General features: G+C 34.3%; 1 protein-coding gene across 4 annotated transcripts in view; it reads right to left on the bottom strand.

Annotated features, from left to right (window-relative positions):
• Nucleotides 1–13,259, bottom strand: part of Hr4 (Hormone receptor 4) — a 266,887-nt gene that overhangs the window by 20,745 nt on the left and 232,883 nt on the right. For all 4 annotated transcript variants that reach the window (XM_069839246.1, XM_069839248.1, XM_069839247.1 and 1 more), the window contains 3 exons: nt 10,787–10,939; nt 1,099–1,233; nt 714–842 (listed from right to left, as the gene is read on the bottom strand). In XM_069839246.1, the coding sequence (XP_069695347.1) occupies nt 714–842; nt 1,099–1,233; nt 10,787–10,939 (417 nt within the window). The remainder of the gene's footprint in view (nt 1–713; nt 843–1,098; nt 1,234–10,786; nt 10,940–13,259) is intronic.

The raw sequence follows: 13,259 nt of genomic DNA, 5'->3' as shown, positions 1-13,259 counted from the left end.
AATTGATTAAATGGCGATCTTACTCGTGTTAATTAGGTAAGCATGTGCGGCTTACAGCCGTTTCGACAGGCAGCGAAGTTGAGATGACGCCAAGACACAGAAGGCTCTGAGGATGGTGTCAAGAAATACCGAAACAGCTGTAAGCCGCACATGCTTACATAATTAACACGAGTAAGATCGCCATTTAATCAATTAGCTATATAAGTGTTAAAAGTGTATATAGAAAAACGAAGAATTTTTAAGAATGTGTAAAGACATGTTACACTTCAAAAATTGTCAAAGAACTTGTGTTTTGGTTTGATACTTACGATGTATTTTGCCAATATAATGAAGGTTTTTTTATTTTATTCTTGTCTCGGAACCAAACCACACTTTAACGTTGGTGTGCTCATGCTGAGGAGATAATAATCGCAAAATGAACGAGGAAAAGAGATTTTTAATCACACTAGCAATTTAAGTAAAACAGTTGAAAATTAATTAATTATACAGACATAGCTTTTATGAAAGGTATAAGACCGATGATGAAGTAATGGAATGCTATTCAGAGGAAAGCAGTTTCAAAGTAAAGGGTCCAGTTAGTTCGGGTTGAAAATAGTCTTAAGAAAATATATACCATACTAATATAGTGTGTAAATACAAAAATATGAAGTCATAAAAGTGTAAAAAAGTTTTCAATATTATTTATTTATAACTATAAGAATGAAACACGTTACCTCAACAGGTAGCTCCAAGTAAAAGGGTAACCGCTTAGTCCATTGTACCAACTTGTAAACTATAGAGTCACCAATCTGACAGAGTTTCTCAGAGAGATCAGACTTGTGGTCCAGTAATTCATCCAGATTCTGTAACATGCAATGTACACAATAAATAAAACTAAACACTAAGTTATTTTCATTATACCTTACTTATTATGGCTACAATTCACATTCATTTTCACATTTATGTTCTTCTCTTGTTCTGAAGCGATCTTTCTGAGTGTTTTGGCTTCGAATAGCCCTGTTTATCCAAAAAAAAATATAGAAAATTTAAATGTATGAACTTAGAAAAAGATTAGACGTACTCTTTAAATTACAAACAGATTAGTTATCTATGAATTACCCTTAATGTAGCGATGTCCTGGAACTCATCGCAGTCTATGAGCGTCTGGATCATGCTCAGAGTTGCTTCAATTGGAAATGCTCGATCTCTTGAAGAACTCACAGCATTGTCCAATCGCTGGCGTAAGTGTACCACCTGGAAAGTAGAAAATATTTACAAATGACATACTGTATTTAAAATTAAAATAGTTCAAATCTTTACTGAACTCTTCTGGTGTTAAAAAAGAGAATTACATTCGTAACGCTAAAGCATGTCTCTTCATTGATAAATCAATAAAACTAATGACAAAAGTAACCTACATAATTATTTAATTCAACAAAATATTAAAGAAAAACATGATGAATTAAAGGAGAAAGTAAACAGCGCTTGAAGCTTTTCTTTTTGTGCTTAGGCTACTCTGTTGTATTGTAAAAAGGGTTTCTTTCATTACAATTAAAATTTAGTGAAGTGTTTCGGATCAAGGAATGCTTAGCCTACCACACATTCCAATCTTCAACAGAGGAAATTCTCTTCAAAATATGTGACTGGTTCTCAGTCAATAAATTAGTATTAAATTGTAACAAAACTAACATAATTCAATTTAAATCCTGTCCAAATTCAACATCGCAAATTTCTAGCGCAATAATTAATAATAGATCCCTATTAGAAACAACAACAACAACCAAATTTCTTGGCTTAAAAATCGATAATGTGTTAAATTGGAAAAATCATATTAAAGAAATTACCCCCAAACTAAATTCAGCTTGTTTTGCTATTAGATCTATGCAAAAGATAGTAAATATCAATACCTGAAAAACAATATACTTTGCATACTTCCACTCGGTAATGAGTTTTGGAATAATATTCTGGGGAAATTCCACAGATAGTAACAATATATTTCTATTACAAAAAAGAGTAATTAGAATAATAGTAGGTGCCAAATCTAGGGAATCGTGTAGGGCTATTTAAAAAAAAATTACAAATAATGCCCATGGCTTGTCAGTATATCTTTTCATTAATAATGTTCCTTGTATGTAATCGTGAAAACTTTGTAATTAATTCAACAGTTCATAGCATAAATGCACGTCAAAAAATTATTTTCATACTCCATCGGCAAGTCTATCGTGCTATCAAAAAGGAGTGCGTTATATGACAGTAAAAATTTTTAATAGCCTCCCTATCGATATAAAAAATGAAACTCAAAACATAAAATTATTTAGGGCCAGATTAGGCCTAAAGAAGTACCTAATTTCTCACGCCTTCTATTCTGTAGGCGAATTCATGACATTCAATAACACTTCATGAAATTGATACTAAAACTTTGTGTTTTACTAATAGACTATATTGTAAATCTCGTCTATATATATTTCATCTAGACTGTGACTATAAATTAAGATTTTATAATAGTATTAAGTTTTTGACTTGTTCCGTATTCTAGCTGTAAGCATGTATGAATACCATGGAATGTTAATAAATACAATACAATACAATACAATACAATACAATAGAAAACATGTTATATTAACGGAAAATCATGTTACATTAGTGATAAACTAAATTCATTATTAAACAGATTTAAAATAATTTTCAAACTTTTTAGTTCAAGAATATTTTTATAATATTATACATAAATTTGAAATAAGATAAAGTTCAATAATATACGGTACTATTATCTAAAAGCACAATGGTGACTTAAGTGATGTCCTTTTTCTACTACTGTATGTCTGTCACAGCGATTTTATATGTTACTATTTTCTCTATGTCATTAATACTTTTCAAAACTAACTCACGAATAACTAGGCTGACCATAAGCACCATTTTGAATGGGACAGTAGGGTACCATTATTTTCATATGTTCTGGCCATTCCGCTGTTTTAGTAAAAATATCACTTTTGTCCGTTTTTTTCTATAAAATATGCTTAAATATTTGTCAATTATAACTTAAAATTAGTATCACTTTATCTGACGGATTGGTGCACATGTTGTTTAATGATTGAAAAATACTTTGATTTTTAGAATTTTTGTAATGTAGTAGAGTTCTTCTCCCTCTGCCAGGAAGTACAGCTACCGTCGAAAGAATATTTTATATTACGAATATTATACTGTATATGATCGAAGAAGAAATTCCTATTAAGTTAAGCGCTAAAACTATAAAAACTATGCTAACTGTAAGACAAAATTGTGATATCGAGTGTGATAGGTTTCATGACAACATACTGAAAGGCAGAAATTTGTTTACGTAAAGTAATATCATCTGGAAAATACTCCTGGTATGATCATACTGAAATTCATTCCTTTCCCTCTACATCGAGCTAAAGTTTTGCATGTGTGTTCTGTCAAGGTTAACTACTATAATTTCAAATTAAAATAATCAATCCTACAATGTCTTTAATTATAAAGTGTGAATGGAATGAATTTTATTAATATTTAATTTTAATTCAATTGGGTTATTTGATCCAGTTTGATATAGAAACTTATTATCAGACAAAACATTTTTGATTATATTTTTTTCTTTTCGGTCACTTTCCTGTTCCGTTTTTGTCTCAAGGAATTATGGTCAACAGCCTACGAATAACTTGAATTTAGAATGCATGTTCACTTCGTAAGCATTAGCATTGGTTTTTTTGAGCATAAACATTTCCATAAACTAATTTAAGGCTGTCAGTCACGAAGCTCAATATGTTATAAATAGGCTATGCATCCATAGATTAGTTGCTAACCACTAGGATCGCTACTATCCCTCATTACAGACAATGCGAAATAGTACCTACACAGTCTATTGTTCCTAGCAACCTCAACAACTCAAGCTTCGTGACTGTATATACTAGACTGTGAGTACCACACTCTAGTACTGCGTTCGGCGAGATGATTATGCGTAATGGCGGCGAAAAAAATTTCATTATTCTTTCACGAAATAAAAACGCAAATTGACTGACAGAGCTTCACAACTAGTGAGAGCTAGCAGCGATATAAAAACTGACTGACAGCGCTCAGAGTCCGTGGATACCCAGAGTAGCGCAATCAGCCGCCATTGTTATTCCATTTCAAAACTCTTTGGATAGAAACATTTAAAGTAAAACTCAATTTAGGCCAGTGTTCGTAGCCCTTAAAATAAAAAAAATATTTGATTCTGATTTAGGCTACATAAGCTACATTCATTCCCTTACAATTGTATACGGCAAATTGCGCGCGCTTGAATAACAATGGCTGATTTGTCGGCATTTCCAGAGCAAAGGATTACGGTACTCTGGATATCCACGGACTCTGACAGCGTTCAACAAATCATAGTGAGTATAAAGACAAACCAAACGGCATTTCCAGAGCAAAGGATTACGGTACTCTGGATATCCACGGACTCTGACAGCGTTCAACAAATCATAGTGAGTATAAAGACAAACCAAACGAATTTTTTAAACGAAAATTGGACGAATTAAACAGAAGTAAGACAAGTTTATCTCCTGGAGCTGGTGCCAGCAACAATGAAAAAGCATTTCTAGCGTCACTTCAAGTTAGTTACCGTGTGGCTAAACTAAATCTGGGAAGGCACATACAATTGCCGAGACTCTAATAAAGTCATGTATAGTCTAATGGATGTTGTTGAAACTATGATTGGTGGAAAATTTAAAAATGTTATGCAGTCAATTCCGCTTTCAAATGATACAGTTGCTAGAAGAATTCATGAAATAAGTGTACAAATTGAACATGAAGTTATTACGCGTGTAAAAAGTAGTGGGTGTTACGCACTTCAACTTGGCGAAACCTCATGTTACTCATGTTGAGAAGACGGAGACATCCATCTCATTAACAACCTTTTCTAAATACTGAACTTTTATTACATAGTGTTATTATTTTGAATAACAAACTTTCCAATATTTCTAGCGTGTGCTGTTTTGGATATTTTTTGTTGTAATTTTTAATTCCAAACATGTATCAATATTGCAAAATTAAAATAAAAAAATATGGATTAAATGTGGATAACTTGTGGTACATTTTGAAATACCGTAATTGTATTACAAGTATTAAATATGCAATAAATACAGTGGTTTAGTTTTATTCTTAATCTATAGCATAAACTTAGTCTTAAAATACACACAAAAATATATAAAGTACTTAGTTGAAGCTAAAAAGTTTTAATTTACTTGTACAAGGAAAGGGGATGTGACGAACATTTAAGGGTTCCACAGTAGGTTCCGTACTTTCTGTAGGATTCCGTGTGATGAAATGATTTGAGAACCACTGGTCTAGTACATACAGTCATGACGCTCAATACATTGGGAATAATGCATCCAATGACAGACTTTAGTTGCTAGCCACTATAGTCTCGTCGCTCTAATTTCCGGCAGCCAATCACTTTGCAGGTCGGCTACATTTAAACGTGTGCGTTTTGTGATTCGCTGATGAAGACGTTATGCATTTCCTAAGACTCGATAAATACTTAATATAATAGCCCGCCATTTTGGCTCTTTCGTTGGCGTTCGCAGAAAGCACACGAAGACGTTATTTGCCGCTCAATTATTTGCTGAATTACAGTGCGTTTGATTTATTATCATAGGAGCTACGACAGGATAATGTTTAACGGTGTGGCAAATAGATCCCTCGTCTGGTAGCTCGACAACGAAAGAACAAAAATGGCGAACGATACTACCTACCTATCTAGGCTTTATAGAGCCTTCACTTCCTAAGACGTAAGCAAAGAGGAGGAGTCACGCCGGGAATAACAGCGTCGCGACTATAGAATCGCTACTATCGCACAGTCTATTGTTCCTAGTACTCTCAGTTGCTAACCACTTGGAGCATTGTACCGCAAGAAATGCAAAAAATCACCTCAAGCTTCATGACTGTATGTAGTGGTAGTACTACAGTCTAGTATGTACAGTCACGAAGCTCAATATATTGGGAATATGCATCCATAAATAGTTGCTAACCGCTAGGATCGCTACTATCGTCTCATCACAGACAGTCTATTGTTCCTAGTACTCTCAGTTGGAGCATTGTATCGCGAGAAATGCAAAAAATCACCCCAAGCTTCGTGACAGTATATCAGGCCTGCACAAGGTTTGCGCTTTCCAAGTCGGCTCACAGCACTCAATGAGTGCCGTTTGTGCACGCCTGTACTAGAACATACATGAATTAATTTTAAACGCCAGTGACTGTGAAATTTAGCAGGTAAATATATCCTAACTATTGATATAATAATAATAATAATAATAATAATAATAATAATAATAATAATAATAATAATAATAATAATAATAATAATAATAATAATAATATAATAATAGTAATAATATTATCTAATAGTAATAATAATAATAATAATAATAATAATAATAATAATAATAATAATAATAATAATTTTTATTGGCTTATTTTACGATGCTGTATCAACATCTAGGTTATTTAGCGTCTGAATTATATGAAGATGATAATGCCGATGAAATGAGTCCGAGGACCAGCACCGAAAGTTACCCAGCATTTGCTCGTATTGGGTTGAGGGAAAACCCCGGAAAAAACCTCAACCAGGTAACTTGCCCCGACCGGAATTCGAACCCGGGCCACCTGGTTTAGCAGCCAGACGCGCTGACCGTTACTCCACAGGTGTGGACTAATAATAATAATAATAATAATAATAATAATAATAATAATATTATTATTATTATTATTATTATTATTATTATTATTTTCAGTAACTGACTTGTCAACTTTCTCTCTGTCTCTTTCTTTCTCTCTAACTCACCTGGTGAGTGCACTGTTATTCGTAATAAATTGATGTCATATGTGTAAATGTTTCGATCATGAATCTTAGTTTTCATTTTTTACACGTATTCGGTGAAGTTTGATCAATGATAAATATAAAAATGTGCCTTTAGTTATACAATCGAGTCGGCCTCGATTGCGTAGTCGGTATAGCTCTGACCTTCTGTGCTCGGGGTTGCGGGTTCGATCCCGGCTCAAGTCGATGGCATTTAAGACGTGTATTTAAATGCGGCAGACTCATGTTAGTAGATTTACTGGCATGTAAAAAACTCCTGCGGGACAAAATTCCGGCACACCGGCGACGCTGATATAACCTCTGCAGTTGTGAGCGTCGTTAAATAAACCACAATTTAATTTTATTTTATACAATTGATATATGAATTCTTTGTTATTCGTAATAATTGACCGTGTGTAATTGTTTCGACCACGAATCTTAGTTTCATTTTTCATACAAATTTGGTAAATTCGATAAGAAAAAAATGTCATCAGTTAGCCCTACACATAAATGTCCAGTTGCGTGGAAGTTTGTACGTAATCCAGACATCGTTTTCGACGTTACAGTAAGGCCGTCCTTTTGTTTGTTTTGTCATTTGATTATCACATCAGTGCTCAAGAAGCTTAGCGATTATTGCTGACAGCACTAGTAAACTGCGAGTAAATTTACCGTAGAAAGTTTTCGTCAACAAACAATACTGCCACCACCATACAATCGCGAAGAAAGTGAGCGGGCGAAAGTTAGGAGAAAGTTGTACTCTGATGCTGTTTGATAACACAATGCAGTAATGAATAGATTCCCTTTCAACAACAAAAGAACGCTTCGCGGAAAGTGAAACTGCGAGGTTGAAGCAAGCCAAAGCGATGTCGGGAGATATGAACGCGGACAAGAACTCTCCATGGAAACGATATTATTTTCATTCATGTTACCACAGTCTAGTATATACAATCACGAAGCTCAATATGTAATAAATATGCATCCATAGATAGTTGCTAACCACTAGGATCGCTACTATCGCCTCATTACAGACAATGCGAAATAGTACCTGCACAGTCTATTGTTCCTAGCAACCTCAACAACTCAAGTTTCGTGACTGTATATACTAGACTGTGATGTTATTATCTCAATTACTCGTATTTTACTGGCCTCTACCCGCCTGACAGGGGAGAGTATTTTAGTTTTTACGTAAAATAAGTTAATTAATTTGTAATGATGATAAGATAACACAGACTAAGCACCAAGAAACTTGAATTAGGTACAACAGATTAAACCGTAGCCTAAAGAAAACCAGGAATTAACAGTTTTTATCGCCATTGTGTTCGATTTACTTCTAACAAATCTCGCACAGATCAAGATTATCAAGTCAAAATTCCCTTTCGAAAGTCGTAGACACTGTAGAAGAAAGGTTAAATGCAACTTTTAATACTAATCCTAAGGCACAGAAATGGCTTAAAGGGGTTAGGTACAGCTTACAGCAGTAAAATTTTTGTAAATATTCAACATTTTCTTCCTCCATTCCTGTATCTTGTAAAATAGTGAAAACTGGTATGTGTAGAACACTGTCCTTCTTCTATATGAAAAAGATATTTTTAAGATTAAAAAAATTATATATATATATATATATATATATATATATATATATATATATATTACAAATTCAAACTGGTGGCAGTTCACTGTGCAGTGATGAAGCGTTTCCCTCATAATTTATAAACTTGTTAACTTTTCCATGTTCGCTCTCTTTTATTTTATTGCTGAAACTCATGTTTACAATATCATGCTCTTTCAACTACATTCTTTAATAAATTATATTTTTTTTTATTTTGTGTTAGAAGAAAGTACTGATACTTGACCACTTTTTAAATGAATTTATTTTTTATCAGACAATCTATCAAAGGTAGATAAGTGATCTTGCATCATATTGTAGATATAACATGCATAAATACACACAAAAAATTTCATCACAGAATGTTGGATAGTTTTTGAGTTATGTATGTATTTATTCACACTGCAAATGGGTATATATGTATATATATATATATATTATTTGGGAAATGCTTCATCACTGCACAGTAAAATGAATTTTGAAAAAAAAAATGTAAATAATTTTTTTAAATCGTAAAAATATTTTTTTTAATAGCAGAAGGACAGTGTTTTACACATACCAATTTTAATTATTGTACAGGATTTTTTCTCGTTGCCAAACTTTCAGAACGGCCCCGAGGTTCACTCAGCCTCCTATAAAATTGAGTACCGGGTCTTTCCCGGGGGTAAAAGGCGGTCAGAGCGTGGTGCCGACCACACCACCTCATTCTAGTGCCGAGGTCATGGAAAGCATGGGGCTCTACCTCCATGCCCCCCAAGTGCCTCCATGGCATGTAACGGGGATACCTTTACCTTTTACCTTTACAAAATACAATAATGGACGAAAAAAATGTTGAATATTTCCAAAATTTTACTGCTGTAAGCTATACCTAACCCCTTAAAAAATACTTAAAATCATTTTTGTAACTTCTGTTCAAACACACGTACTGTTATACACAATCATTCGCTTTTCCTCACCTGCTAGGCCCGCAGGTAAAATCAATATAATCTTTGTGTATTCTATCTTCTGTATCATACTACACAGAATGGGAATTTCTCTCACAAGTGTTCAACGACATCAGAACACAGTTCATAGTGTACACTCGTCTAGTTAAATCATGACTTAAGAATTTACATCAATCGTTCTGTACTGTAGTATAACGTGTCACGCATCTGACTTGTAGGCCTATTCGCTAACGACGAAGTAGCAGAGTTATTCAAATATTAGTAGAATGGAGCACGTTCAACCAGAGGTCCTGGGATCGATATCTGGCAACGGAATAATTTTTCCCTTGAAATTATTCAAGTCTGCTCCACAGGGAGCTTCACCTGAAAAACTAGACTTGTAGAGCTAAATTACTTAAACTCTTAAGGTAAGCGTTCACTACATCGTATCGCACTCCTCGTACGAATCGCACGCAACGGATATTTTAAGTGCAGTGCGTTCACTGTAACGGCTCCATCTCATCGCCTCATCGGATTCCCCTATCAGCTGTTTGAAACATGACGTCGTACGATATTGACAATGCTGAAAACAGAGGAACTGAGGTTAGGTCTATTAATTATGACTGTTAGCGAATAAGAATTTGTAATTGCTTCATGCGTCTTAATTGAAGAGGAAGAAACGAAAGAAATATTGGTTACATAATATATATGTAAGAAATGACTTGATTACTGTAATGGGAATGCCTCAAATTATATAATTCTTCGCAATTTTCTACAAGCGAAATTAGTTAACCGTCTGCCATTTTGGCGCGACACTGAACATGGCACAACATAATAGTAACAGTTGACCAATTAAAATTGATTTATTAAAGGAGACCATGATCGCACGCATCGGAAAAGTTGCTCATCCGAGAAACGTGGACGGATTTGCCGAGAGGCGATGCGTGCGATACGATGTAGTGAACGCGGTTACATAACAATTACAGCAAAGATTGTCTTTTTCCGATCCGTGCGATTCGTCCGATACGATGAGCGAACGCGGTTACATAACAATCACAACAAAGATTGTCTTTTTCCGATCCGTGTGATTTTTCCGATGAGTGCGATAGGATGTAGTGAACGCTTACCTTTATTTTAAGCATGGTTTCTAAAATTTTTGGTTCTAGCACAAACTTGCTACTACCTTAAGAGCCGCCCCTGGTCGAATATAAAGAGGAGGATAAGTCTACTTCTCGGCCACACCGTACATAACAGATGCACGTCGCATAAATTGCAATCGTCGCTGGTTACCTGAGGAGGATAGCTTCCTATTTTGAACCAGTTATATCAATCCCATAATTTCATTTGGCTGAGTGCAGAAGCTATAACACAATTCTGTCACTATGAAAGTCTTAAATCTTGTAAGCTGGTTTGGTTACTGTGTCTTACCTCACTGGGGTTGGTGAGGGCGGTCTTCAAAATCGTTCCATTCACAAGGTGAGGCGGGATTCCATGCTCAGGTGTCACCATCCCCTTCTGTTTCTCCGCCTGACCTTTCACTTGCCCGTTTTTTGGATTCTTCTTATGTTTCTTGTATTTCACCTTACAAAATAAAACAGATATAAAATGGCAAGATTTTAATCGTAAAACGCATCTCTATGGCTTAATTAAATTTAATAAATTATATTTCAGGCAACTACCAAGCTAACATTCTCATGGTGGCAGACGAAGTTTTTCTTTTCTTCCACCATGTTCATAATGCCAAGAGAAGTGCTTATACAAATTTTGGCCACTCGAGCGCAATTACGAGGGCCTTCCAGAAAGTAGCTAAGTTTTCCTGGGGCCGTTTACAGAAACAAAACACAAGTTCATGGAAAGATTTATTGGAACACATGGACTACAGAAACTGTTGAGCTATTTTTCAACATATTCCCCACCGGAATTGAGAAATTTGTCATACCGTGAGATCAACAGAGAGATGCAGACGGCTGTCACACATTGGTTCCGATTTCAGGCGACAGACTTCTACGACACAAGGATACAAGTTGATCCCATGGTATGAAAAATGTCTCAATTCCGATGGGGAATATGTTGAAAAAAGAGCTCAACAATTACTGTATCTGTTCCAATAAATCTTTCCATGAAATTGTGCTATCTTTAGGTAAACGGCCCCAGGAGAGTTTACTTTCTGGAAGGCTCTCGTAATTACGCTCGAATGGCCAAAATTTGTAAAAGCACTTGTTTTGACATTATTACATGGTGGAAAAAAAACTTTCTTATTTATTACATTTCTCAAGCACAATGACAACATAAATTTCCTAACGGTTATTTGTCTGAATGGTTTAAAATCTTACATTAAATGAAAACGAACTTGATTTTAGTATTAATTATCTAATATTTCGAAGAAAAAGTCGCCTATTAAGCAAAAATGAGATAATTTTTTATGCTCCTGCGGCAGTTCCTTAACAGGGGAAAGTGACATTCCCCGAAATTCATGTCAAAATGTTATTACAATGTTCAATAAGTACGAAAATGAGTATTCATATCTCATTGGAAACAAATTTAATTTATTATATCTCATTTCCTTTGCTGAATAGTTTATTAATAATTTTTATACGAGTACGCATAACTGATTCAGTGCAAGAAAGTCTCAAATCCCAACGAAAAACAGTAAAGTTAAGCCAGAGGTCTCTACATTGTGGTATAACGGCAATACAGCGAGTTCCTTTTGAATAAACTGTGAAACAATTTCAAATTATGTGACAAATATTGTATTATTTATTTTTTGTTTCACAAATAAATGTCTATAAAATTGTCTGATATCCCGAAAGTAATATACAGTATGTATAACAATTGAAGTAGCACAAAAAGTAAATAAAATGTAATAAATATTAATAAATATTAGTAAATATTGTTATTAGTATTATTCATTAAATGAATGACACGTTAATTAAGAAACTTATTACACAAAAAATTAATTAAATCTTATCAAGGAAATAAAATCATTAAAAAATATAGGATATTACGGTATACTCATAAAATATCGATCGTACACTTCCTCTCCGCATCATCTTACTGGGTAAAAAATTAACGAAATTGAAAAACGGTTAATTTCATTCTTAATAATTTTTCTTATGTTATGTCACAATAAAATATTTTCATACTTCAAAATATATTTCGCTCAAAGTATGAACGTAACAGTGATAAAAATAAATAGAAGATATTAAATTACAACAAAAGAAAAATTAACGTGATGTGTGCAATAAGATAACTAATAGAAAGTTAAGGAAAACATATTTATATACCTTAATGTTATACATAACTGGCTGAACGAACTGCAAACATGCACGTTTTATTACAGCAGTGTGGAGTGTTTTGATCCGTGGACTCCATTGTTAGTGTATGAAAGGGAAATTATACTACAGGAAGATTATTGTACTGCGGGACTCGCGCGGCATTCGCCGGTAGCTATCAGCGTCTGCCTTGCATTTCATACGCGCTCCATTCCACAATGTAATAAGTATAACCTCCCGTTATAACAAACACTGCCTACTTGATAGTGGAATTGATGACCTCGGTGCAAAAGTCGGTCATGTCCAGAAATTAAAATTTTGGGATTATATGTATTTTATAATTTCCACTGATAGCAGATATGACATGACAAATGAAGTGACTGAACTTTATCTTGAGGTGAATGAACTGCGAAAAAGTCGCATTGATGAAATTCGTGAAGTTTTCGGGCATGTTCCCTGAAAAAAAGACTGTGATCTTGCGTATGCAGTTACGAGTTGTGAACTTTTTGGAGGTCTCTGTGCAGTCTGTCATATTCTGGTGCTTTTGGTGTTTTTTTTTTAACATTTACTTACTTACTTACAAATGGCTTTTAAGGAACCCGAAGGTTCATTGCCGCCCTCACATAAGC

This window comes from Periplaneta americana, chromosome 11, assembly GCF_040183065.1.
Source record: "Periplaneta americana isolate PAMFEO1 chromosome 11, P.americana_PAMFEO1_priV1, whole genome shotgun sequence".
NCBI lineage: Eukaryota > Metazoa > Arthropoda > Insecta > Blattodea > Blattidae > Periplaneta > Periplaneta americana.
Note: the sequence above shows the minus strand (reverse complement) of the source record. Positions and strands in the feature narration are given on the sequence as shown.